Consider the following 27,871-nt stretch of genomic DNA (forward strand, 5'->3'; position numbering starts at 1 on the left):
GATATTACAGTGAGACAGATATTAGAGAGGATGAAGGGGAAAGTAACTGAGAAAGTAATTATGGGATATCCAGAGGGCTTCAACAGAACATCACCATCAGACAGGATCAGGAAACGCTGCCATTCATCTCTCCATTCTGGAGAATTAACAGCATACTGAACTCAAAGCCATATGTTAAATTTATTTATATATATATATTATATATATTTTTTGCTACTAAATAAAAATATTGACTGTAAATAATGTGGTGTGCTGCAATTATATGAATATTTAATTTTTTTAATAATATTATTGCCACTAAATGTAAAACTGTAATATTGATTACGCTCCTCTATTATAAATCGCTTTGGATAAAAGCATCTGCTAAATGCACAAATGTAAATAATGTGGTGTGGTGCAATTATATTTATATTTTACATTCTTTTTCTTGCAACTAAATAGAAAAATATTTAGTGCTATTTTTATTTTTAACAAACAGTTAGTATAGGTCAGGGAAGTGTTATGGGTTAATTTTTTTCATTATTATTTTATTAACTTGCATTGATTTTCAGGCACAAATGGCCCGTTTCCTGAGAGCGGGGACGAATGAGGATGAAGATGGTCGTTTGGTCAAAGACGCACGAGGGTCACATGTTACCTGGCTATGACAAACAGCACACAACTGACACCCAAGCAAGCCAGCAGAATATACATCCAGATGTCAGGGGACAAAGGGTTGAGGAAGGAGAAGACGCCGGGGTTGGTGCCGTTGGGTTTGCGGTACAGGATGCTGATGCCCAGGGTCATGAAGGGTTTGGAGAAGTCAATCACCTTCTCTCGCACGTACGTGATGGTCAGCGGAGCCACAGCCAGGTCTGCTTTCTGTCAATCACCAACACAACAGACCAATCAGCACAAAAAAATTCATCAGGTAATGCTCTTTAGCTGCATGACCAACCAAAAGATTCAAATGAATCAGTTTGTCAACTCTGAATCATTTGTGACACTTTACTTGTGACAAGTTATTTGGACCATTGACATGCATTCACATTAGGGCTGTCATGCCGTTAAAAAAGTAATCTAGTTAATTACATGATGCACTTATTAATTAACCGAATTATTATAATTATTCACGCCTCAATTCAGGCTGAGAAATTAACCCACAAAAGATAATTTAATGTTGTTTTAGATGAGAATAGCATTGAATAGACTTTACGAAAAAGTAGCTTTAGAAAGAAATCTTTTGATTCAGCATTGCACAAGTAATGATAATAAATTAGTATTATTAATTTTTTTAATGAATGCTGAAAAATGATTTTAAAATAAATGAAATGGTAATTTAAATATGAAAGTAAAAGCACCAGTAGATGGCGGCAAATCACTGTCTTGATAAGTGAATCATTGAATCTGTCATTCAACCGATTTGTTCAAACAGCAGATTCATTCATAAATGAAGCAAATGACTAGCTGTGTTTGGAATGGCACACTAGCTTACTGCTTACTGCCCAGTACACAATGCATACTGCCTACTGTTCTTTTTTAAGAATAGTGTGTGAAACAGTATATAATAAGCAACCAATAATGTTTCAGAGTAGTTGTCAGATGACGAACATTGAACATTAATTCAGCACAGCTGTGGAGGTTGTAGGCTTGTTAATAAGGATTCGTACTAGTTAACAATGTTAGCCCGATTGAACTAATTTGTTCACATGATTCATTCAAACGGCTGATTCATTTAGGAAAAATAGGCACTGACTTGATTTGTTAAAAACTGCCAATTCATGCGTGAAAATAATGAATCACACCAAACTAACATGTGAAATCGACAGCTCTAGTGGAACAGTACATTTAACCAAAAGATTCGACTGAATCAGTTCATTAACCCTGAATCATTTTTTCACTAGACTTTAAACTGAACAAGTTAGTTAAATGTTTTTTTCTCGTTAATTATGTAGAAGTGTTCAGAATATATATCACAAATGTATTTCTGTCCTAAAGCCAGCAGGTTTCCGATGCGGATCATGACAATTTTGAATTGAGATAAAGCTGAGATAGATTAACGTAAAATGAAAATGCATTAAAATAAAAATAAAAATAAAAAAAGCAATTCATGCTTATAAGACTAAGATGGGTAAAACAGATTAAATGTTGCATCTTTTGCAAAATTTAGCTCTTCAGGTGACGTTAGGTTCTTCGTGAGATATGTATATTTTAGTGTTATATAAATAAACTAACTGAAATGAATTGCATTAAAATTAAATAAGCACTAAAATTAGTAACGGGAACTAAAAGTAAATAAATAATAAATATGACAAAAACAAAAAATAAACTATATATATAAAATAACATTGGTGCTCTCCGTAAGCATGACGAGCACTCATCAGGGTTATTATAATTAACTAAAACCAGAAACATAATTTTTGTTAGTTGAAAGAAAGCTGAAATAAAATAAAAAATAAATATTAGATGAAACACTTTAACCAAATGAAACTTAGACATGTTGGCAAGAGATAAACTGAAATAAAAATTAAAACTAAAATCCTTTAAATAAATCTAAAGATAAATATACTAATAAAAATAACAAAATTACTAAAAAATTAAACTAGAATTAAAGCTAAATGAAAATTAGAAATGTTGCTAAAATAAACCGAGGTACTGAAATTACTAACTTAGACTAAAATTTAAATAAATTAAACGTATATTATAAAATAATATTAAAAACACATAGCAAAATTGCTAAAAATTAAACTAAATGAAAGCTGAAAATATAAAATTAAAAGCTAATTTGAAACATGAATAAACGCAGTAATGGAGTATAAAGCACTCACGTGGTCCATGAGCTCGCGCACCATGCCGCTCCACTGCCCCGTGCTCTCCTCAAACGCTCCGTATCTGCCGTCCTCCACTAACCGGATCTCGTAACGGAAGCCCAGGATTACCGAAAGCTCCCGCAGCAGATCCACGCAGAATCCCTCGAAGCGGTCGTTCCCGTACAGAGGTTTATCCGACTTCTTAAACATGACGTACGGCTCCTCCTGAGACACACAGAAGATCTCAGAGGATGCAGAACACAGCATTTCATACGTCATTGTGTTTATTAGTCAGTGGATTTGCAGATTATACTAATAAATTATTAAATAAATAAATGTATTTTTGATTGAGTTGAAGATGAAACCAAATATTAATTAATCAACAAAAGTTTGTAATGACAATTTTAATTTTGGGGTAATTCATTATTTCAATATTTCAAAAGTGCAGCATCTCTTTTATTTAATTTTTTTTATTTAACTAAAGTACTAAATATATAATAAATTCAAGCACTAAAAAAAAAAAAAAAAAAAAATATATATATATATATATATATATATATATATATATATATAGATATTTAAAAAAAAAAACCAATACAATAACTAATGCAAATCAAAAACACAAACAAATGACAAAGAATAACATCAATAAACTGAGTTTACTAAAAATTTAACTAAAATGGAGTAAACAACAACAAAAAAATATTACTTCATCCAAAAATTTTTATAATTATATAATTTTCATTTTTGCGTGAATTATTCTTTTAATATTATAAAAGTGCAGCATCTCTGTTCATTAAAACAAAGTTTGCAAAAAACAAACTGAAATAAATAAAAATTACTAACTGGAAATAAATGACAAGTAAAACTGAAATAAATATCGAATTTTTATTCCCAAATAATATTATTGTCATATTTGGCTAAATTGTTATTTTATTATTCTAAAAGTGCGTCACTGTTCTTAAAAACGCATCCCAGCTTTTAATGCAAGTGTGTGTGTGAGTGTGTGTGAGAGAGAGATAGTGTAGGTGTGTGTCCTTGTGTGTGTGTGTGTGTGTGTGTGCATGTGTGTGTGCGTGTGCATGAGTGTGTGTGTGTGGGTGCGTGTGTGAGAGAGAGATAGTGTAGGTGTGTGTGTGTGTGTGTGTGTGTGTGTGTGTGTGTGTGTGTGAGTGCGTGTGTGATTGTGTGTGTGTGTGTGTGTATGTTTTTTCTTTCTAAATAAATAAATAATACGTGTGTGTGTGTGTGTGTGTGTGTGTGTGTGTGTGGTGTGTGTGGGTTCGTGTGTGTGTGTGTGTGTGTGAGTGTGTGCGTGTGTGTGTGTGTGTGAGTGCGTGTGTGTGTGTGTTTACCAGTATTGTAGACACACGCAGTGATTTGTTGGACAGTGAGTCTGTGATGTTGGTGATTTTACTCTTGTGATTCTCGCTCATGTTGAGTCCCCGCGGAGGATCCCACGTCCCGATCTGTGCAGAAAACACACACACCTGATGCATGAACACACACACTCACACACACACTCACACAAACGGCTGAATCACACACACACACACACACACACACACACACACACACACACACACACACACACACATACACACACACACACACACACACTCACACAAACGGCTGAATCACACACACACACACACACACACACACACACACACACACACACCTTCTCGAGTCCGTTCTCTTTGAGACTGATCACGTCCAGGTCAAAGTCTGTCCTCAGTCCGTTGGTTTTGTTGAAGAGGATTCGACCCGTCAGTCCGTCCCATGATGCCTGCGGACACAAACACGCCTCACATTTACACACGTTTATTCTCCACAGTGACGATCCAGAGCAGAGATAACTCATTCCAAATTATTCAGTTAAAGGAGTCATGAATTGAGAAATCAACTTTTACTTGAGCTTTTGATATAAAAGAGGTCATCGTACTAGAAGAATATCCTTCAATGCGGCACGCTCATAAAAACCAGCGTTTTTGCCTGTTCATGACCCCTTTAAAATAAAAACTGCAAACACGGCTAAATCTGATTCTGCAAATATCTTCTTAATATTAAATACTTATTTAAAAATAAACAATAATATTAACTAATATTATATAATTAAATAATTGTGTATATATATAATATAATGTATATATATTAAATAATATTATAATATTAATAGATAACAATATTTTAAAATATAATAATAAAGCTAATTAATAAATTAAAGTGCATTAAATAAATGATTGAACATTTCAGAGGAATCATTTTCACTACATTGTATGAAAGACAAACCTGAAAAATATCTGATCAGAATATATCTGAAAATTGCAATTATTTTATATTAATTAATAATTATTTAACATGAAGAATCATATGAATTATTAGTAATTAATAAATCGATTAATTAATATTAAAATCATGTTAAAATAATATTTAAAATAAATTAAAACACATTAAACAAACAAGAAATAAAATTTTAAAAATCCTCTAATTTTGCTAAAAATTGCAATTATTAAATTTTTTTCTTATCTAGACTGTGGTCATATTTTGTCAATATTTTTTAACAGAAAACTACATTTGCCATAATAGATAATAGGATAATTAAACTTTACATATAAAATCAAATTACAAATCATTTAGAATGAATTTCATACATAATGTTTTATCTCTGGTTTTCTATTCATACCTTTAGATCTCAAGTGTAAGTGAAATCTCACATTTACAGTGGATTTGACAGCTTTATATTTGACACAGTCTTTCATGTTACAGAGTTTTTTTTGGTTGTTTTGTTTTTTGACATCAGAACGAGTGAAACGCATCTCTGTCTCTGTGAGAGAAGCTCATTGTTCTCCAGGATCATCGTTCTGAAGTTTGACTTCAAAGCACAGACAGAGACGGAGACGGCGCTTCTGCAGGTACAGCGAGTCATTTTCACAAATTACCCGTGATGAGAGCAAAGATCTGAACGTGAACAAACACACCTGCAGAACAACAGAAACTCAAACACACTCTGCTCACGAACAAAAAAAAAACTACATGCTGAGTCACACATTTGCTGTAGAAACAATCTGCAGTCAGAAATCAGTAGTAAATTTAAGAAACACTGAATGTAAATTCTGAAGCAGAGAGACTGGAATAATATTTTCTTGTAAAACATATACTCGCCAGTGTAATCATCAGATTAGTTCTGACTGATATATTGAGTGATGGTTTCTTCAGATAAGACTCTTATTCCTCGGCTGGGATCCTGTAGAGCTCTTTGAAACTGCATTTTTAACCTTCAACCCCTTGAGACTGAAGTCCATTATAAGGAGAAAAACCCTGGAATGCTTTCCTCAAAAACCTTAATTTCTTTGTGACTGAAGACAGAAAGACATGAACATCTCTGATGACACGGAGGAGAGTAAATCATCAGGGTTTTTTATTCTAGAAGTGAACTAATGCTTTATCTTTGAACTCGAACTATTCTAAAAGAATCAAGTTCTTTGAACTGAATCACTTGATTCATGAACTCAGGTTAACTGAATCAGTTCGTCGAATTTTGAATCTGAAAATCTAAAAAGTTCAGAGCCTCATTCTGAACACTGAATCAAAGTGAATATCTCTCTGATCATATTTTCTGGGTATTCAAATTATTGAATGTAATATTTTGTTTACAAAGTATTATTTACTGTTTTGGTGTGTTACAAACAATTTTCCAAGTGTTTCATATCATTCTTTTATGCTGCAAAGTGTATTATCATCTCGGGTAAAATACATAAATAAATTAAATAAATAAATGACTCTGATCTGCGCACGTACCTCTTTAATGAGGCTGATGAATCGTCCTCCGAAGCGCCAGGGTTTGTGTCGGTTGCACTGCAGCGAGCTGACGGTGATCTGCGGCGACTGCTGGATGGACACCGCTACCACGTGAACCGCGTCGTACATCAGCGCCGCGTCCGTCTGCACACACACACACACACACACACACACACACACACACACACACACACACCTGTTAGACGCCACAGTCCTGATGAACTGAGTCTGTATCTCTTCATTCTCAGCGCGTCCTCGAGCTCATGAATCACACATCAGTTCTTATTGTGTCTGCATTTGTCTTCATAAATATTTTTTCACCATCATTATCACACTCACAGTCACACAGGCTGCTTTCACTAAAGCAAACGTTTTCTTGTGCTGCTGCCTGCTGCACAGTGTTTTTTGGGTAAAATCAATGCTGCTGCTGCTGTCATCTCATCTGATATGGAAATGTTTTTAATGAACAGCATTTTCCATATTTAAATAAATATTTCATATAAATTAATTAAATAAATTACAAATAAATAAAGCAATAAATTAAATGAAAAATATATTTAATAAAATAATAAAAAATAATAGATATCTAACTAGTATATATATATTAAAAATATATACATTAAAAATATAATTTTATATAATGTGTGGTGCAAAAAGTGTATTTGATAACTGATATATATTAAAAATATATACATTAAAATATAATTTTATATAATGTGTGGTGCAAAAAGTGTATTTGATAACTGATAAATTATATATATATATAATACATTGTATGTGTGTGTTTATGATTGTATGAGTGAGTGAGTGTGAGTGTGTGTGTGTGTGTGTGTGTGTGTGTGTGTGTCTGTCTGTGTGTGTGTCTGTGTGTGTGTGTGTCATGCTTGTGTGTGTGTGTGTGTGTGTGTGTGTGTGTGTGTGTGTGAGAGTGTGTGAGTACATGCTTGTGTGTGTGTGTGTGTGTGTGTGTGTGTGTGTGTGTGTGTGTGTGTGTTAACAAATCTCTCTGTGTGGCACATGTTCTGCAAAACAGACTGAAATTGCCGTGGCAACCCTCGTCCCATCACAGGCCTCCTGCTGCACGCTAGCAACAGAGAATCACCACACAGGCAATGGTTTCCACGGCAACTCTGCCTCACTGGCGGCAACGGTTGTCAAGATGATAGAGAGAGAGACAGCAGGTGAGAGAGAGAGAGAGAGAGAGAGAATGAAGTCTGTGTGTCTCTCTCTCTTTCAGTCCTGTTGTATCAGATATTTATATCTAATTTACTGTATAAACGCACACAGAGGCTCAACAGATATTATATTATAACTGGATTAATATGCAGTATGCTGAAAAAATGGCAGTTTTATATGAGTGCAGCTGGAGAAAAAAAATCAGTTTAAACCATCCTAAGCTGGTTTGCTGGTCTTAGCTGGTTTCAGCTGGTCTCCAGGCCACAGGAGGGCGATGTGTCACAGCTGCTGAACAATATAGTGAAGAATTAAGGAAAGCGGGCGCACACCTGTATGGGAGCATGTGTGCACAATGCTTATGGCCTGATCTGATCTCAGAAGCTAAAGAGGAGAGTTTTTGCACTAATTCACTGGAATTTTAATACTGTGATGGAGACCTGACTTCCTGCAAATTAGCTGCGGATGAGAGCTGGCAATGAATCAAGAGACAGCGGCGAAAAGACTGGTCTGAACTTCCAGATTCACAGCGGCTGAAGCTTCAAGACAGACGTAACGGCATGAACAAGTATTTCGCTGTTTCCTTTTATGGGTAGCTGGTTATTACATTCAGACGTATTTGAACTGTTTGAATCAATGAATGTTGAACCGTTAGAATTGAAATGCTGATAGTTTGAACTGTTTGCATTGAATCGCTAGACTTGTTCAAGATGCATCGGTGCTGCGCAGACCGATCGGCGTATATCAAAATACCGCGAGTGATTAGAGAGCAGACGACTCTTTAATTAAGCTTTTGAATCACTCTCGTGGTACTTTGTTACGCCGATCGGTCTGCGCAGCGCCAATGCATCTCGAACAAAACTGTTGAACATTTGAACTGTTACAATTTAAATGCTATCACTCAACTCTTAAAATTTAAAAATTGAGCATTTGAATTGAATCATTGAACGTTGAACTGTTAGAAACCATACAATTAAAATTCTGATAGTTTGAACTGTTTGAATTGAATCATTGAATGTTTAAACCGATTGAATTGAATCATTGAACGTTTGAACTAATCAAATAAAATCATAAAACTTATAAACTAAATACTGATAGTTTGAATTGAATCAGTGAGCATTTAAACTTTTTGAATTGAGTCATTGAACGTTGAACTCTCAGAAATGAATCAGTGAACAGTGGACTGTTAGAACTGAAATGCTGATAGTTTGAACTGTTTGAATTGAATCAGCGAGCGTTAGAACAGTTTGAATTGAATCGTTGAACGCTGAACTGTTAGAATTGAAATGCTGATAGTTCGAACTGTTTGCATTGAATCGCTAGACTTGTTCAAGATGCATCGGCATATGACATCAAAATATCGCGAGTGATTAGAGAGCAGACGACTCTTTAATTAAGCTTTTGAATCACTCTTGTGGTACTTTGTTACACCGATCGGTCTGCGCAGCGCCAATGCATCTCGAACAAAACTGTTGAACATTTGAACTGTTACAATTTAAATGCTGTTACTTTGCTCTTTGAATTGAATCAGTGAGCATTTGAATTGAATCATTGAACGTTGAACTGTTAGAAACCAGCCATTGAACAGTGAACTGTTAGAACTGAAATGCTGATAGTTTGAACTGTTTGAATTGAATCAGCGAGCGTTAGAACAATTTGAATTGAATCGTTGAACGCTGAACTGTTAGAACTGAAATGCTGATAGTTTGAACTGTTTGAATTTAATCATTGAATGTTTGAACTGTTTGAATTTAATCATTGAATGTTGAACGGTTAGAATTGAAATACTGATAGTTTGAACTTTTTGAATTGAGTCATTGAACGTCGAACTGTCAGAAATGAATCACTGATCAGTGAACTTTTAGAACTGAAATGCTAATAGTCTGAACGATTTGAATTGAATCATTGAACGTTTGAACTTTGTATTGAATCATTGAACGTTTGAACTGTTAGAATTGAATGTTATATAAATCAATCCTCTACAGTCTTCTAGTCTGATGAGCTAAAAACCACACAAAATCCTCTTCCTGAGGAGACCGGATGGGTCTATTGAAGCATCTTGGACAACACACACACACGGATTACAGAACTTTAGGCAACTAATTTAAATTAGGAATTCAAAACAAAATGTAAATATTCAAATGAGTTTAAACTCATTAACATATATGATAACGAACTTTTCCACAGCGTTTCCCAAAGTTGCCAGATTGTGTTTCTTCACTTAGCGCCAAACAAACACTTCAAAGCAGACGCCGCGATCGGCTGAAGTGTCACCATGGCAACAGCGGAACACCCCAGCATCAGGACCAGATCCGTACAGTACAGCAGCGAAACAACATAGCAACTGTCATCATTTAACCCCGGAAACAAAGCCTGACATATGACACAATAGTGTGAGAGAACTGATGATTTGAAGTGGAACAGTTTATTAGGCGTTCCACATTGTGTATCATATTTGATCATCAGGATTTTATGGCTCATATAGTCAGATAAATTGAGAATATGGAGAAAAAAACAGCTTGAGACTCAAACTGAGCAAAAATATGCAATTTGCTGCAGATGCTGATATTTATATGATGAAATTCTGCTTGGGATGTAAATCAATGAGATCTTTATAACAGTACAACAGATACTGACATAAAAGCAGAGCTGCTTCAGTCCAGTAAGTGTTCATCTGGAGGTATTACTGCAGTTATTCTGACCTTTACTTGATCAAAATCAGTCAAGATTTTACACCAGAAGCAGCAGCTGAAGCTGGACACTTGTACAATTAAAGAGCTTTGACTTAAGTACATATCAGATGACAGAAGGCATGTTTTGAAGAATAATTTTGATCATTTAGACACTTGAAATGTGTGTATTGACTACGATATGAAGTGTGTGTGTGTGTGTTTGTGTGTGTGTTAGGGCATCTAATAGTCTGCAATCATCAGCTATTTCATCTCTTTGTTTTCAAATGATAAGCAACAAACCGCAAATGAACTTGGAGTGAACGCACTGAGCTCATCCTGAAGGATAAGTAATAGTCCTCCTGCTAATGAATTCCATTATCCTTCCGTCTGAAGAGCAGCTTTACTCATGCAAATGAGGCCAGATGAGAGAAAGTCATAAACATCCGTAACTCTAATGAAGCGCTTCATCAGCTCACGTCTCCACCCTCATGTCACTTATTTATTATTTAGCCCAGCCCTTTATCTTCTGATATTAATAAGCGTTCAGCGGCGAGATGATTTACCGCAGATTTGAGAGCAAGCTTGTCCGGAGAGGATCGCAGGAGATCTGCTCGATATCCGCACGTCTGCTGCGGGCTTTTCCAGGAGAAAAGGATGTTTATATTTCTCTGAATCACAGATTGATTTTATGTGAAACTGCTCTCTCTCACACACACACACACACACACACACACACTCACACACTCACACACTCACACACAAACACACACACACACACACACACACACAAACACACTCACTCACTCACTGACTCACTCACTCACTCACTGACTCTCTCACTCACTCACTCACTCACTCACTTACTGACTCACTCACTCACTCACTGACTCACTCACTCACTCACTCACTCACTCACTCACTCACTCACTCACTCACTCACTCTCTCACTCTCTCCTTCTCTCTCTGTCACAAAAAAACAATAAAAAAATATATTAATAATAAATATTTTTATTTATCAAAAATACAATTTTAATATTTAATATTCATATTTTATAATATAATAATAATTATATTTTAATATTACAATTAAAATGATAATATTATAACAATCTAATAAAATATAAATTTTTAATAATATTATAAAAAAAAAAATAATATATTTATATTTTATTGACTTTTTTCTCTCTCTTTCAGTGTATACTGCTTGAATTTATTGTGGGTATGTTTAATAATGCTAATGTTTGTTTGTAATTTGAAAATATTTTATAAAGGTTTAAATACATTTTATTAATGTTTAATAATATTTGATAATTAAAAATGTATAATTTTGTATATTTACTGTCCTATTTTAAATGTATTTTACATTTTTTGTTTGTTTATTAAAGGTTTAAAAAATAATATAGCATTTAACAATAATATGTTTTAGAATTTAATATTTTCCTTTTCTTTACACACACACATGCATGCACGCACACACACACACACACACACTCACTCACACAATCATGTACACACATACACACACACACACATACACTCACTCTCTCTCTCACACACACACACACACACACACACACACACACACACACACACACACACACACTCACTCACTGTATTTTAAGTGTTTTTAATAATTGTCAGTTTGTAATTTGAAAAGGTTTAGTAAAGGTTAAAAAAAAAGTCAGTCAGTCTCTACAAATTCATCTGTCACTCATGTGATGCGGTCAGCGTGAAGTGCTCGTGTGACATGAACATCATCAAACGCTGTGACACGACTGATTTCACCAGCAACTCCCGTCGTTTGCATGAATGCAAGAAAATACGTAACATACACCATGCATTCTGGAATTTCCTTCTTAAAAGATGCATGTGTTGCTGTCTTAGAGCTTGGCCGAGTGATGCGCCTCAGACGGCTGCTGTCTGCGTTCAGTGAACAGATGATGATGATGATGATGACTATGACTAATAAAATAAAAGCCCCTCTAAACTTAAACTCCTTATCTTCCTGACCAGTGTCTCTATTTTCACAATCTTTCACAAACTGAAAGTGATGAAGACGTCTCACACACACACACACACACACACACTTCTGTCTGTCTGAGAGAGAAGAACAGAACCAAAGCAAAAGGAAAGCACCAAGATGGATAAAGACTTTTCAAACGGGAAGCGTCAGCCGCACTTCAGGAGCAGAGCTGAAACGGCTGTATGATAGCAGTATAAACACACACACACCGTCATGAATCCGTCCAGCAGGCCCGAGTCTGGTTTGGGCGGCGCCTGCAGTCGCTCCATTGACCATTTCTCGATGATGGAGGACACCTGCGGACTCTCCGTGTTCAAGATGCGGAAACCGGTCATGTTCACTCCGCTGAAGCGATACGGCTCCATATCCAGAGCAAACAGGTCCTGTGGACGAACACACGCTTATAATGAATGAAACCACATCATCTGCTAACACAGGCTGCATTTATTTGATCAAAAATATGGTTAAAATAGTGAAATATTATTATAATTTAAAACATCTGTTTTCTATGTAAATATGTGTTAAACTGTAATTTATTTCTGTGATCAAAGCTTAATTTTCAGTATCATTACTCCAGTCTTCAGTGTCACATGATCTTCAGAAATCATTCTAATATGATGATTTGCTGCTCAAGAAACATTTCTGATTATTATCAATGTTGAAAACAGTTGTGCTGCTCAATATTTTTGTGGAAACTGTGATACACTACCATTCAAAATTCAAAAATAGGTAAAATAAAAGGAAAATAAATTAATACTTTTATTCATCAAGGACGCATTAAATTGGTCAAAAGTGGTGATAAAGACATTTATAATGTGACAAAAGATTTCTATTTCAAATAAATGCTGTTCTTTTGAACTTTCTATTCATCTGTGAATCTTGAAAAATCAAATGTATCACAGTTTCCACAAAAATAATAAAAAAAAATTAACATTGATAATATTTAGGAATGTTTCTTGAGCAGCAAATCATCATATTAGAATGATTTCTGAAGATCATGTGACACTGAAGACTGGAGTAATGATGCTGAGAATTCAGCTGTGCATCACAGAAATAAATTACAGTTTAACAGATTCACACAGAAAACAGTTGTTTTAAATTATATTAATATTTCACAATTTTTACTGTACTTTTGATCAAATAAATGCAGCCTTGATGAGCAGAAGAGACTTCTTTCAGACACATTAAAACATCTTAATAATGACTGGTTGTGTGCATGTAAATATAACACATTTTTATACCTAACACATAGAAAACCCAGTTAATAAATATTATCTTTGGAAAAGGTGCTATTCAACCCCATTACACAGAAAATCTCATCAAATCACACCATTTATAATCAATATTGCTTCACTTTTGCCAAGAAATGTCTGTAAAGTACAGTTAAATGTGTAAATAACTGAGATTTGGTCAGAAAGACTGAATATGATATCAAAGGTCAAGCCATTATTTTTAAAGGTGGAAGTGCAGAATAATATGAATTTTGCATTACATACTGAACTATGGGTTAAATCTAAGTTCAGTGTCTGTGGTTCATCCGGATAAAAACATCAGCAGAAAGTCACATTTTGCTAAGAGTGCTGATATGTTTGGAAAGGTCTGTATTAGTACATTAATGTGAGTTAAAGACAAAAACAGCCGTACAGCAGCAAAAACATATGAATCACTTGAGAACACGCTGCTGAAATCTTTTTATTTGTGTCTTGTTAAATATCTAAACATCCCTAAAACAAGACTGATTTACTTGAGAAGCAAAACAAGATGTGAAGAGGTTTAAAACTACAGTAGTCATAGTGCCGCAGGCTGAAACAAACCATTTGAATTCCAACCCTGCTTGAAATGATTTGTTTCTTATTTGAAGCAATAAAAACACAGAGTAAGGAGATGTTTCTCTCGTGAGTCACTGAATCACATCGTCTCAGTTCAGATGAGCTTTATGTGTCGGATCCTCCGGAGGGATTCTGACGGACTAGATGAATCCGAAACGGTGCAGTGCAGCCGTGATTCAAATCAGGAATTACATACATGAGATTAACAAGAATCTAAATGAGAGCCATTCACTGGAAAATGGAGCTTTGAGTCTGATTCCAAAATAGAAAATTCAATATTCTCTCTTATGAATAATGCACTGCATGTGTGTGTGTGTGTGAGAGAGAGAGAGAGAGAGTGAGAGTGTGTGTGTGTGTCTCACCAGAGTTGTAAAGATGTAATGATAGTATTCCGTCACCATTCCCATTGAAAGAGCCTGTGAAAAAAAAACACATAAAAAAATCAAAAATCAGTGCAATAATTAATTATTGAAATAACCACGAATTCATAAATACCAAAAAAGTGCAACCAGCATTTCACATATATTTACACAACACACATAAACAGTATTTCAGGCAGTAAATAAACTATTTAAGTAAATATTATCTCAGGAAAAGGTGCAAAAATAAAGTTAAATAAAATATTTCACCAAAGAAAACAAAACAGAAAATATTCCACTAAATATAACTTTTTTTTTTTTTACTTTTGAGTTTTTTTTTTTTTTTTTTCATTCCCCTTATTCACAATAATGATTCTTTTTAGATTCTCATAACTGCAATATGATTGATTATTATCTATAAATTCACCATAAGTGCAGCACTACAATTACTATGATCTCTAAATAATTTCTAATTTAATGTATCTTCATGAAACACAATCAAAAAAAAAACTTAATTAACATACAAACAAAAATTAATAAAAAAAAAATATTATTTACTTTCTTTGTGTGTGTGTGTGTGTGTGTATATATGTGTGTGTATATATATAAAATATCATTTTATAATTAAATGTACATGTTTTCTGACAGATTTTGTGAGATTCACCCACACATAAGGCGAAACGAGCGCAGATGATGGGGTCCTCAGAAAGATTTGTGTTTTTAATAAGAGAGCTTCATCAGCATCGCTGCATCTTTAATCAGAGATCTTTAAGTCCTGCAGCCAAAACGCCTCGTTTAATTACATTCCCATTTTGGTTTGAGGCCCCTGTAATAACGTCACACTAATAGAATTTCTAACAGTGAGATATAAGATGTGAAATATGAATGGAGGAGAAGAACAATCAAGAATGTTCTTAAGTACATTGCATATTTATGTCGTAAGAAGAAAATTCAAGATATTTCTAAGATGTTCATAAGAAGAGCAAATCCTGAAAATTTAAGATGTTTTTTTTTAAACTGTTTGTTTTTATTCCTAAAGAATTTTTAAGTTTTACTTAAGAAAATCAAAGACTTCTCTAAGTTCAGAAGTGCAATTCTTGAAAAAAGGTTTCTCAAAAATATTAAGTACATCATATTTTATTTCTCAAGTAGAAAACTTAATATTTCTCTAAAAGAAGTTTAAAAAAATTGAAAATCCTTAATGAACTAAAAATGTACTCAAAAACATACCAAAGAACATTGCATTTAGATTTACTTTTTAAGAAAATCAAAGACTTCTCTCACAAGAAGTGCAATTTTTAAAAAATAAATATTCTTAATTACATCATATTTTTATTTCCTAAGAAGATCATTTAAGATGTTTCTAAGTTTGCAAGAAGTGCAATTCTTGAACAATTCTTACAACATTCTCAAAAATGTTCTCAAGTACATCGTTTATTTCTAAAGAAAATTTCAGATTTTTTCAAAAAGGTTTGTGTATTTCTTGAAAAGTTCTTGACAGTCTCAAATATTCTTAAGTACATCCCATTTTTTTCTTATGAAATTGTAAGAATTCTCTAAGATGTTCATAAGATGCTCTCAAAACACATAATTTTTATTCCTTAATAAATTTGAAGCTTTACTTAATAAAATCAAAGATTTCACTAAGTTAACAAGTACAATTCTTGAAAATATTTTTTTTTCTCTATGTTCTTAAGTACATAATATTTTTATTTCTCAAGAAGAAAATAAGATTTCTCTAAGATGTTCATAAAAAGAGTAAATAATGAAAAATTAAGATGCTTTCCAAACGGTTCTTAAGTACATCTTTTTTTCCCTTAAGAAATTAAGGTTTACTTTTTAAGAAAATCAAAGACTTCTCCAAGTTTGCAAGAAGTGCAGTTCTTGAACAATTCTCAATTACATCATTTATTCCTTAAGAAAATTTAAAATTTCTTCAAAAGAAGTTTATAAGAAGTGCAATTCTTGAAAAATACATTCAGATGTTATCAAACAAGTTCTGAAGTACATTGTATTTTTCTTTCCTAAGAAGAAAATGTAAGATTTCTCTAAGTTTGTAAAAAGTGAAATTACAATTACATCATTCTCAAAAACGTTCTTAAGTACATCATGTAAAATTTAAGATTTCTCTAAGAATTTTGTAAGGAGTGCGTTTCTTGAAAAATTAAGATGTCCTCAAAAAAATTTAAGTACTTCATATTTTTATTCCTTATTTCTTTAGTTTTAAGATTCCTCATAATTAATATTAAGATAAAATTATAAGATTTTAAAATCTAAAAAAAAAAAAAAAATATATATATTTCTTAAGAAGAAAATGTAAGATTTAAGACAAGTTGGAGGCTATCCTATAACTTTAGGAGGTTACTTTACGTTGATTTTTAAGATTTTTTAAGGAATTCAAATTGTTCTTAAGTTTTGTCTTTAAAACGGTCTTGAGAAAAAAGATGTTTTGAGAATACAAAAAAAAATTCTTCAAAAATTCTTAAGATGCTCTAAAAAATGTTCTTAAGCACATCATACCTTTATTTCTATTATTTAAGATTTTTCTAAGTTTGCAAGAAATGCAGTTCTCAAGACATTCTCAAAAATGTTCTTAAGTAGATCACATTTTTATTAAAGAAGAAAATGTAAGATTTCTCTAAGAAGTTTAATTCTTGAAAAAATTAAAATGAAAATATTCTTAAGTGCATCTCACTTTTATTAAGTTTGCAAGAAATGCAATTCTCAAGACATTCTCAAAAATGTTCTTAAGTAGATCACATTTTTAGAACTTAAGAACTTAAATTCTTGAAAAATTCTTAAAATATTCTTAAGTGCATCACACTTTTATTTTTATTTTTTAAATAAATTAAGATTTTTACAGGATGTTTTTAAGAAGTGCAAATTCAAATTCTTCTTAATATTTATCTTTAGAACAGTCTTGAGAAAAAAATGAGAGTAAAGAACACACAAAATGTTCTTAACTTTAAAGTTAGAAAATAAGAAGTAATTGATTCTTAAGAATTTGTCTTTTTTTTAGAGAAGCAAAGGTCTGTCTCAGCGCAGATATTAAAGAGGTCTTGTGAGAGATTTCAAAGGCAAAGCTCTCTGAGAGTCGTGAGAAGTTCACTCACCTGTTTGAGGATCCAGCCGGCCATCTCGTGACTGCAGTCGAAGATGACGTGGAACTCCTTAGCTTTTTTCATCTCTTTGATCACTTTAAGCATAGCATCCTCATCCTCGGCGTCGACCTCTAGCATCCTCATCCTTCAGGCGGATGTTGTATCTGGACGGAGCTTTAATGAGCTCCTGCAGGCGGATGAGGCCTGTGGGACACAACAGAGCACTACAGCAGATCTGAATCTGACAGCACATCCCACAAACACAGCGCTCGACAACCTATGGACTCACACACAACCTCGGCACTTCGAGAAAGAAATGCATGTTTGTTTATGATGGAAAACAGATTTGAATCTGAAAAGTTGGACATCCGCAACTCTAAAATCCTCCAAGCTCATTAACACAGGACTGCCCACAAACTGACCTGACGAGACATGAGCGTTGAAAGCTGTGAATGAGACGACATGATCAGACGAGTGTGTGTAGGAGTGTGTGTGTGTGTAAGAAATGAGACAGACGGCTTGTCAGACGTAGGTGTTTTGCGATGGTTCTTCTAGATGAAGCTGTGTGGGTGAATCGCACCAAAACATCTCCATCTCCAACCCTGATCCCGGACGAGCCCCCTTTAATCAGAGATTTTTAAGTCTTGCAGCCAAAACGCCTCGTTGTACAGAACAGGATATTTTGCATAAAGCACTTTTTTTATTATTTGAATATATTTTTTAATTATTTAAATTATTTTCATGAAAATTTAGCACATTTAAACAATCAAATCTCATTGTTGTAATAATTTCTATTTAATTAATTATTTTTTTGGTAATATTTATTATATAATATTTATTTAATATTGTTACGAACACCTGCTCTCGCTCCCTTTCTCTCTTTTTAAAACTTCCCGGACGAGCCCCCGAATTAGCGAGCGACCAGGGGCTTGTAACAAATATAATTATTGACTATTTATAGAATTGAATTGATATTAATAAATATAAGTATAATTTAAATGTCATTATTTTCTCACATGCCTGTAATGAGAATCTGGGTAGAAAATGTACTTAGTTCTCATAAAATTGTAATATATAATTACTGACTATTTATATAATTAATACTAATAAATATAAGTAAAATATTTTATGTAAGATTTCTGTTTTATATAATTATTGAATATTTATATAATTAATTAATATTATTTTGCAAACATTTATTATACTTATAATACATAAGTGGCTATTTATACAATTTTAAATGAATAAAGTAATATTTATATATTATATATCAATAAACACATTGAATGTCAAACATACAATATATTAATAGATTAATGAATTAATTGCTGTGTGTGTATATATATATATATATATAATATATATATATATATATATATATATATATATATTATATATATTCTAATTAAATGAGTATCAATAAAGAGATTGAATATTTTATATATTTAAATAAGCAATTAAATAAAAGTCTGTAATATTCGTTGTTCTGCCTTTAACTTTTACAATAAGTAGTATTTTACACTATAAAACCTTTAGCACTTTACTATAGTAACAAGAAACAAGATTGAGAATCATGAGAATGCTCAAAAGAAGAACTCAAAACATAAAACATCTGGACAAATTACAGCAATGAGAAATTGAGGGAAATCAGCTTAATTATTCTGAAAATAATGTTGTCCTAAAATCCTAAAATCGGCTTAGTTTTCATAAGCAACATCCAATTTTGTTTCCGTTTTGAGGTGAAATGTGATCTAGGAATAAGATTTCATGGGATTAACTTGTGAATATTTCATCCTGTGCAATTGTCTTCACTCTCTCTCTCTCTCTCTCACTCACACCTCTCTCTCACACACACATACACACTCACTCTCTCTCTCTCTCTCTCTCTCACACACACACTCACACTCTCTCACACACTTGCACACACACACACACACAAGCACACACACACACACACTCGCGGTGCAGTAAAATCAGTGTCTCGGTGAGCATCTTGAGCAGGTCTAAAGTGATCGGATCACATGTGTGCACATGTCGCTCCGCTGGGACCGTCTCATTGCAGCAGAGCATCCTGGGATACTCAGAGGGAGGGGCTGCAGCACTTCATGTGACCTTAACAACGGGTAACTAATGGTCGCCTGGCAACCGCCTCCTCTGCTACTCGAGGGGAGATTGAGGACTTTAGGAAAAGATGCAGTAAAAAACAATACATCACACACCCAGAGACATGACACGAGTGCTTTTCTCAGATAAAAAAAACAGTCACAAAACTGATCACAAACGCATGCAGCTTTTTTTTAAATACTTTTTTTTTATACATTTTTCATGTTATTTTTAGTATTAGTAATAACTAAATAACTAACTTTAGTTTTTGTTTTTTAGTCATTTTGCTCTGTGCTTTAGTCATGTTTATTCATTTTAAATGTTTACAAATATTTCTATTTAGGTTTATTTTTATTTTAGGTTTAGTTCACTTTTAGTATTTATTTATTTCCAGTTAGTAATTTTTAGTGCTTTTAATCTGATATTTTCAGTTTTCATGTTAACTTTCATTAATTTTTTATATTTTTGCTATGTCTTAGTTTTTATTTAATATTTCTATTTAGGTTTAATTTATTTGTATTTCAGTTTAAGTATTTATTTCCAGTTAGTAATTGCATTGCTTTATACACTGTTATCGTTTTTATTAATATTTTGAATAACCTTTTAATTTTATATTTTCATGTTAGTTTTAGTTTCATATTACTATTTCCATTTTATCTTTTACAGTCTAAAAATTGTCCTGTCAAGTTTACATACAATAGTGACTGACTTTTAAGCATAAATTAATACATTTTTTGCTGCCAACAGTGGGAGCCCTGCTTGAATACCTAATTAAAACAAATGGTTCCAGCTCCCGGTTTGATTCAGTTTGTGTGATTACAGGCAAATGCTCTGAGAAAGTAATAAAATCCCTTCTATTAATTAGAATAGACTAATGAGAAAATCGCTGTGGTAAGATTCACGAGGCGTTTGGCGAGAGTGATTGAGATCTGACTCCACGGTTTAGTCTGCATCTGATCTGTTTATGTGCTCATACTAGTCAAACTGGCTAATCAATCTAATGAACTAGTCTAATTACTCACTCCAGCACATTATGATAATTTTGTTTATGCATAAAACACCCAGGTGACCTACTGGGTTGTTGACAAATGGACATGTCTGTGAACTGTTTTCTTTTTATTTATTTAACAAAATGATTTTAGGTTAAAATTTACACACACATATATATATCTATATATATATATATATATATATATATATATATATATATATATATTATATATATATATATATATATATATATATATATATAAGGTAAAGTATATTTTAAGTCCATTAACATTTTTTACCATTTTTTTTTAACTAGTCCATTTTAAATGGTCCTGTAAATATTTACATTTTGGGTTGCATTTATACAAATATTTACATTTCTGGTTTTTATTTATAAATATTACCATTTTTAGTTTTATTCATGCAAATATTTATATTGTTTTTACTGACACATTTACGTTCTTAAATATTATTTACAAATGTTTACATTTGTTTTTTTAATTTACAAATTTACACATTTTTGACTTATTTTCAAATGTTAGTTTTTATTTATAGAAATGTTTACTTTATTTACAATTAGTTACATTTTAGTTATATTTTAGTTTTTATTTATACCAATATTTACAGGTTTTTTTATTTACAAATATTTACTTTTTTATTTATGCATATATTTACATTCTGTTTTTATTTACACATTTACATTCTTGATTATTATTTACAAATGTATACGTTTTTGTTTTTATTTAAAAATATTTACGATCTTGATTATTGTTTACAAATATTTACATTTAAAAATAGTTACATTTTCAAATATTTGCATTTTGATTTTATTTATACAAATTTTTACATTTTGTTTTTATTTACAAATAGGTATTTTTATGTACATATTTGTTTTTATTTATACCAGTATTTGCTGTTTGTTTTTATTTATAAAAACTAAAACTAAAAAATATATTTCTATTTACAAATATTTACATTTTTATTTTTATTTATAAATATTTACATTCTTAATTATTTACAAATGTACATCTTGATTTTTTTTGATTAATTTTACATTTTTATTTGATATACAAATATTTACATTCTTCATTTTTATAGTTTCTGTTTTTTATTATTTTTGGTCTTGCATTGCGACAAATTAATTTCTAACAATAAAAGTAATCCAAATTTCAACTCAAACTGTCACAAAACTGATTTTAAAAAAATTATATAATAAATATATTATAAAATATTTCTGAGATGATATCCAGATGGTGTAATTATGTAATAATTTTTTTTATTAAAGAGTAGTGTGTATGCTAGTGTTCATCTGGGTCTGTGATTGGCTGATGCTCACCGGTGCTGTCGTCATACACCACCGTCACCATCCTCCACCTGAAGAAGTGCACGAGGTCCAGTATGGCCCGGCTGAGCGAAGAGAAGTCCGGATACAGACTGACGTAATATGAGTCTCTGTTATCAGACACCTGGTGCTTCCAGCGCGTCTGTATGTGAGGCACACCCAGAGCGTTCGAGATTGACTGCACCGCATTGGCTGATGAGCTGTGGGAGGGGCCGAAGATCGCTGCCACGCCCAGGGAGAGCTGCTCGCAGGCTGTGATAGGATGACAAAACAACACGGGACCAATCAAAGGCTGCTCGCCAGAAAACAGTTCAACATAAATATTAACAATCAACATTCTTGATCCTTTACATTCTTGACATTTATTTACAAATATTTATGTTCTTGACTTTTATTGAAAAATATTTACAGTACAATTTTAGTTTTTTATTTACAATTATTTACATTTTTGGTTTTTATTTACAAACAGTTACATTTTTGTTTTAAATTAAAAAAATATTTACAGGTTTTTATTTAAACAATTTTTTTCATTCTTGATTTTTGTTTACAAACATTTGCATTCTTGACTTATTTACAGATATTTAAATTTTTATTTACAAATGTAAATATTTTGGTTTTGAAATGTATACACACTTTTTGTTTTGATTTATACATTTTTATATTTTTGTTTTATTTACAAATGCTCACATATTTGTTTTTTATTTACATCCATTTACATTCTTGACATTTATTTACAAATATAATTCTTGATATTTTTTTTTTTACAAACATTTGCATTCTTGATTTATTTACAAATATTTTCATTTTTATTCACACATTTAAATATTTTGGTTATTTACAATATTTACACTTTTTATAAATATGTATATTTTTGTTTTTATTCACAAAAATTTACATATTTGTTTTTTATGTACAAACTTTGACAGTGATTTTATTCACACATTTATATTGTTTATTTTCATGTATTGTATCAAAGATTTACATTCTTGATTTTTATTTATAAATATTAATTTTCATTTTTTAATATAAAAAAGTTTATATTTTTGGTATTTATCTTTGAATATACATTTTTTATTTTATCTACTTTTTTAATTTACAAAATATTTACATTCTTGATTTTTGTTTACAAATATTTACATTTTTGTTTTTATTGACAAATATTTAAACTTATTTTTGTTTACAAATATATATATATATATAGATATATATATATATTATATATATATATATATATATATATATATATATATATTTGTATGCTTTGTAGCTCGGCAGTATAAATCACCATCCTCTCATGTTGTATTTGGCTTTGGATCAACATGATGACAATTTAATCCAGCATACTGTATGAATGATAACTGTAGGCACGTTTCTCCCTTCCTTTCATGTAATTTTTGGTAAAAGCAGCTTTTCCACAGCAGTGGAGGTCACTAATGCACGCATTGGAATCATGTGCATCTGTTTTCTGTGCTTAAATAGCATGTTCTCTGACAGCAGAAGCACCTCACATGTTATATCTCCAAATTGAGCCCAATTTCACTTTCCATTCCAGCGTAACCGTCGCGTCTGAAAGCAGCCTGAGAAAAAAGGGTCATTAAAATTACAAATTAGGCCGGTGCTGAAGCTTTGGGCTTGAAATGACAAAGCACAGGAAAATAGGGCAGCGTAGGAAAAAAAAAGAGACGGTTTTGAGAAAAGTACATAAACGTTTAAACGTGCTTGAGCTGAGAGGAACACACTTGTCTGTTTGAAGTCTGTTCACTCACCTACAAATATTTGCATTCTTGATTTATATTTTGATACATTTACATTCTTTAATTGTATTTATGAATTTTTATAGTTTGTAAATATTTACATTTTTAATATTACTTATGAATATTTGCATTCTTCATTTATATTTTGAAATTTACATAATTTTTTATTTGCAAATTTCTTAATTTTTTTGATTCAAAAAAAAAAAAATTACATTATTTATATTCACAAACAAATACATACATCTTATTATTTTTACAAAAAATATTTGCCGCCTTGGTTTGTGTTTACAAATATTTACATTCTTAATTGCTGGTTACATGAAAAACATAAAACCATGAAGGTTTAAATGCGTTGGAGGTCAAACGCTGGTGTGTTTTTGCAGCTCTCTCACCTTTCCTGGAGGCCTCGAAGCTGTCGAAGACGTTGATTCTCTGGATGTCGTAGGTGAGCGTGGTGTTAGGCAGAAGCGTTCGGTTCCTGTTGATGGTGTTCAGTGCAAATTTAAAGGCCAGCTCCTCTGGTCCGGACGGGCCGCTCTCTATCGACTCAAAAATCCCACCTGCAGACAGACAGACGGGATTCAGTTTCATCACACATGCACGCACGCACGCACACACATACACATGCAATCACATACACACACCGACATCAGACAGTGAACTCACACAACATCTGGATCCAAAACATCAAATTAACGAGGAAACTCCCCGTGCAGCGCAGCTTCAGTTAAACATCTGGAGCGGAATTCGCTTTCACTGACACCAATATATTTTACAGCATCTCCACATCATCTCTGTTATTAGAGTTAACTAAAACTACAACTGAAACCATTTAAAAAAAAATTAACTTTAACTGAAAACATAGAAAACTTTTTTATTTCAGCTTTCAACTTTTATCATTTTAATTTAAAGTTGATACTAAAATAACTAAAACCAAAATTTAAATAATAATGATTTTAAAATATATAAAATTTAAAAAGTGACAAAGTTACTTAAAACTTTAAATTTAAAATGGAAAATAGTAAAATAAAAACTGAATCAAAATATGAATAAAAAAATAAGTTTAATATCATTTTATTTTACATTCACTTTATTTTACATTTTCTAAATGAATTTTTTATAAAATGTCTAAATAGATTTTAAAAGCCTGATATGTGTTTTCATTATTTTACATCAGTATGCAGAAAACATAAATAAATGTAAAAATAACCATATACATTTAATAATTTTTAATAATATATATATATTGTCCTACTTTATTAAAGGAAAAACATGTAGAGAGTCTCAGGCAAAATGTTAGGGTTAGGGTTTTTATTAATTTTTTTGTTAAGAAGAAAACCATGCAGTATCAGTTGCATGCAAAATATTAAAGCAAATGCATAATTTTATGCTTTTGGTCATTCAAATAAATTAATAATTTGCTATATTTTATACAATGAACTGAATGTCAGTTCAGCAGACGATGTTGGATGATTTAAATCATTGGATGCAGTCTTTATATGATTTGTGTCCAGTTTGTAGCCTCTTTATGTAAAGATTTGTACAGTAGATGCTCAAATGTCCAGCATCTGGAATCTGCAGCAGGAGCTGAAGAGTCTGTTACTGCAGCCTGAGGAAATGACTGCAGAAGAGCTGACAGGAGCTAAAGAGACATGAAGCAGCACACACACACACACACACACACACAGAGCGAGAGATACGTCAGGGCGATTGAGGAGAGAAGATCCATCTTCACCCGTACTTTCATTCTCCTCCATCTCTGCAGCCACTCATACTTTTTGGTTTGTTTCTGAACATTTCAAGACATTTGCATTGCAGCAATTCCCATTTTACTGTCTATTCCATTCCATTGGATAAAAGCATCTGCTAAATGACTAAATAAATGCATTTACACATATTAACATTGTTGATTTATATTTTCTAATGTTGACCTACTGTCACCAAAATACACAAATAGATCTCATCAGGCTGAACAGCTTTCGCACTGCATGTCATTAACTTCACCCAACAGGAAGTCAGCTATTGTGGATTGTTTGAAAAACGCATGCTCTGGATTGTGATGTACTCCTCCTAGGGTTTTCATCCGATTGCCACCAACCTCGGTCAATGTGGATTTTAATCAAACATCAGCAGTTTGATGACATACTGTAATGTAACTATTAGGAGTCAAAGTGTGTGTTGTTTTCAAAGTGCTTTGAAATAAGCCTTTTATTCTTATGCAATTTGCTTCATCAAAATAATGACTAAACACATTACTGATATCTTAAATGGTGTTTAACGTCTCAAACACTAATAATATTCTTCTTTATACTCCTCCAAATGCTGTCATAAGATTTACACCAAACTTTGTCTACATCTTGCCAAAACACTGAGGGACCTAAACTGCGAACGGTTTTTGGTCGTCTCAAATAGTGTTGCCATGGTGATTTATTAAAACAATGGCAAAAAAGGAAACAGAAATTGTCTTATAGTCCATCTTTAAAGTGCATCGTCCAAATTACTAAAAACTTTTACACATTTTACACACTGATAAGCTACTACTAAATATTGTAGAAATGTCATTTTCTGTAAAGTTGCTTTGCAACGATCTGTATCTCAAAAAGCGCTATACAAATAAACTTGAATTTGATTGAACTGAATGTAGAACAAGTAATTGTGAGGAAACATGCTTAGTTTCATGAATTTTTGATGCTCTGGATAATAACAACAAATTAAAAACTATCAAACGTTTCAGCTGACAGATAAAGGCTGTAATACTAAGGTTGTCCACTAGACGGATCATAGCATAATAAATCTTTTAAGCCTGATCTTTCTCCTGTCCGTTTCCATCCATTAGAATGACAAATAAATACATAGAATCAGTTGATGTGTATTGTACTGGCAATATAGTTTTATAGAATTATTTTACAAATGTTTATAGATCTTTAAAAGTTTTAAACACCTCTCTTTGTGTGTGTGTGATATTCTAGAGTAACCCTTTCATTGCTGTGACTCAACAAACAGAAGGTTATTGTAAATGCATGTGCACTGTTTTTCTGATGATACCAGGGCTTGGGCCCATTATCACTGCTTGCAGCTATATTTAGATATTAGATTTTAATTTACAAAGATTTACATATTTATTTGTTTTTATTTTTACTTACAAATATTAGCATTTTTATTAGATTAGATTTTTTAAAATTTACAAATAGTAAAAATTTTATTTCTATTTTGCTTTTTATTGAATATATATATAAAAAAAATCCTTCACATTGGATTAAAGCATCTGCTAAATGAATGCAAAATAGCCCAAATACATGAAATAAACTGCATAAAACATCCCATTCTAAGTAATGCATGTCACATCTGACTAAATCACTGTGTGTGTGTGGATAATGGACTCAGATCATCCACGAGGGTGTGAATTATTGAAGAAATGAATTATGCAAGTGAGATACAGAGATTCGCCATCATGGGAATACCTGCTATCTGTCTCTTTATCGGCCTCCGCCCGGAGCTTGTGCATTAACTCACAAAAAATTCATAATGAAAAGCACGAGGATGAGTGCGACACAAAGCCCGCTTGTGCTCTGAGAGGATCATTATACGTTCCTGGTGAATAAGAAGTGTTAATGTGTGAACGTGAGACTGCAAACAGATCCATGTGAATGTGCTAATGACAGGTTACAGACACACACCGCGATTAGAGTCGCTGAGTAAACACTTTAACATCTCAATTATTGCTCTTAGACACAAAAACAGACCCAAAAGATGCACTAGTCATCATGCGGTGAGAGAACAGAGCTGTGAAATGAGCTCAGATCATTGAGAAACCTTGCAGCTCATACTGAGACCTTTGATTTGATTCAGTTCTGAATGAATCCATGTTTTTGAATGAATCAATGACTCGCTCATACAGAAAGCCATTTGCTGCCACAAGTGTAGTGGATAAAACA

General features: G+C 32.3%; 1 protein-coding gene across 1 annotated transcript in view; it reads right to left on the reverse strand.

Moving 5' to 3' along the window:
- The window catches only part of LOC109044976 (glutamate receptor ionotropic, kainate 2), a 47,202-nt gene that overhangs the window by 12,464 nt on the left and 6,867 nt on the right, over window positions 1–27,871 (reverse strand). The window contains 11 exon segments of the mRNA XM_042737402.1: window positions 638–861; window positions 2,808–3,014; window positions 4,145–4,258; window positions 4,471–4,578; window positions 6,591–6,734; window positions 12,668–12,841; window positions 14,650–14,703; window positions 17,760–17,885; window positions 17,887–17,951; window positions 22,177–22,434; window positions 24,329–24,496. Coding sequence (XP_042593336.1) covers window positions 638–861; window positions 2,808–3,014; window positions 4,145–4,258; window positions 4,471–4,578; window positions 6,591–6,734; window positions 12,668–12,841; window positions 14,650–14,703; window positions 17,760–17,885; window positions 17,887–17,951; window positions 22,177–22,434; window positions 24,329–24,496 — 1,642 coding nt within the window.

This window comes from Cyprinus carpio, chromosome A4 (genome assembly GCF_018340385.1).
Source record: "Cyprinus carpio isolate SPL01 chromosome A4, ASM1834038v1, whole genome shotgun sequence".
In the NCBI taxonomy this organism is placed as follows: Eukaryota; Metazoa; Chordata; class Actinopteri; order Cypriniformes; family Cyprinidae; genus Cyprinus; species Cyprinus carpio.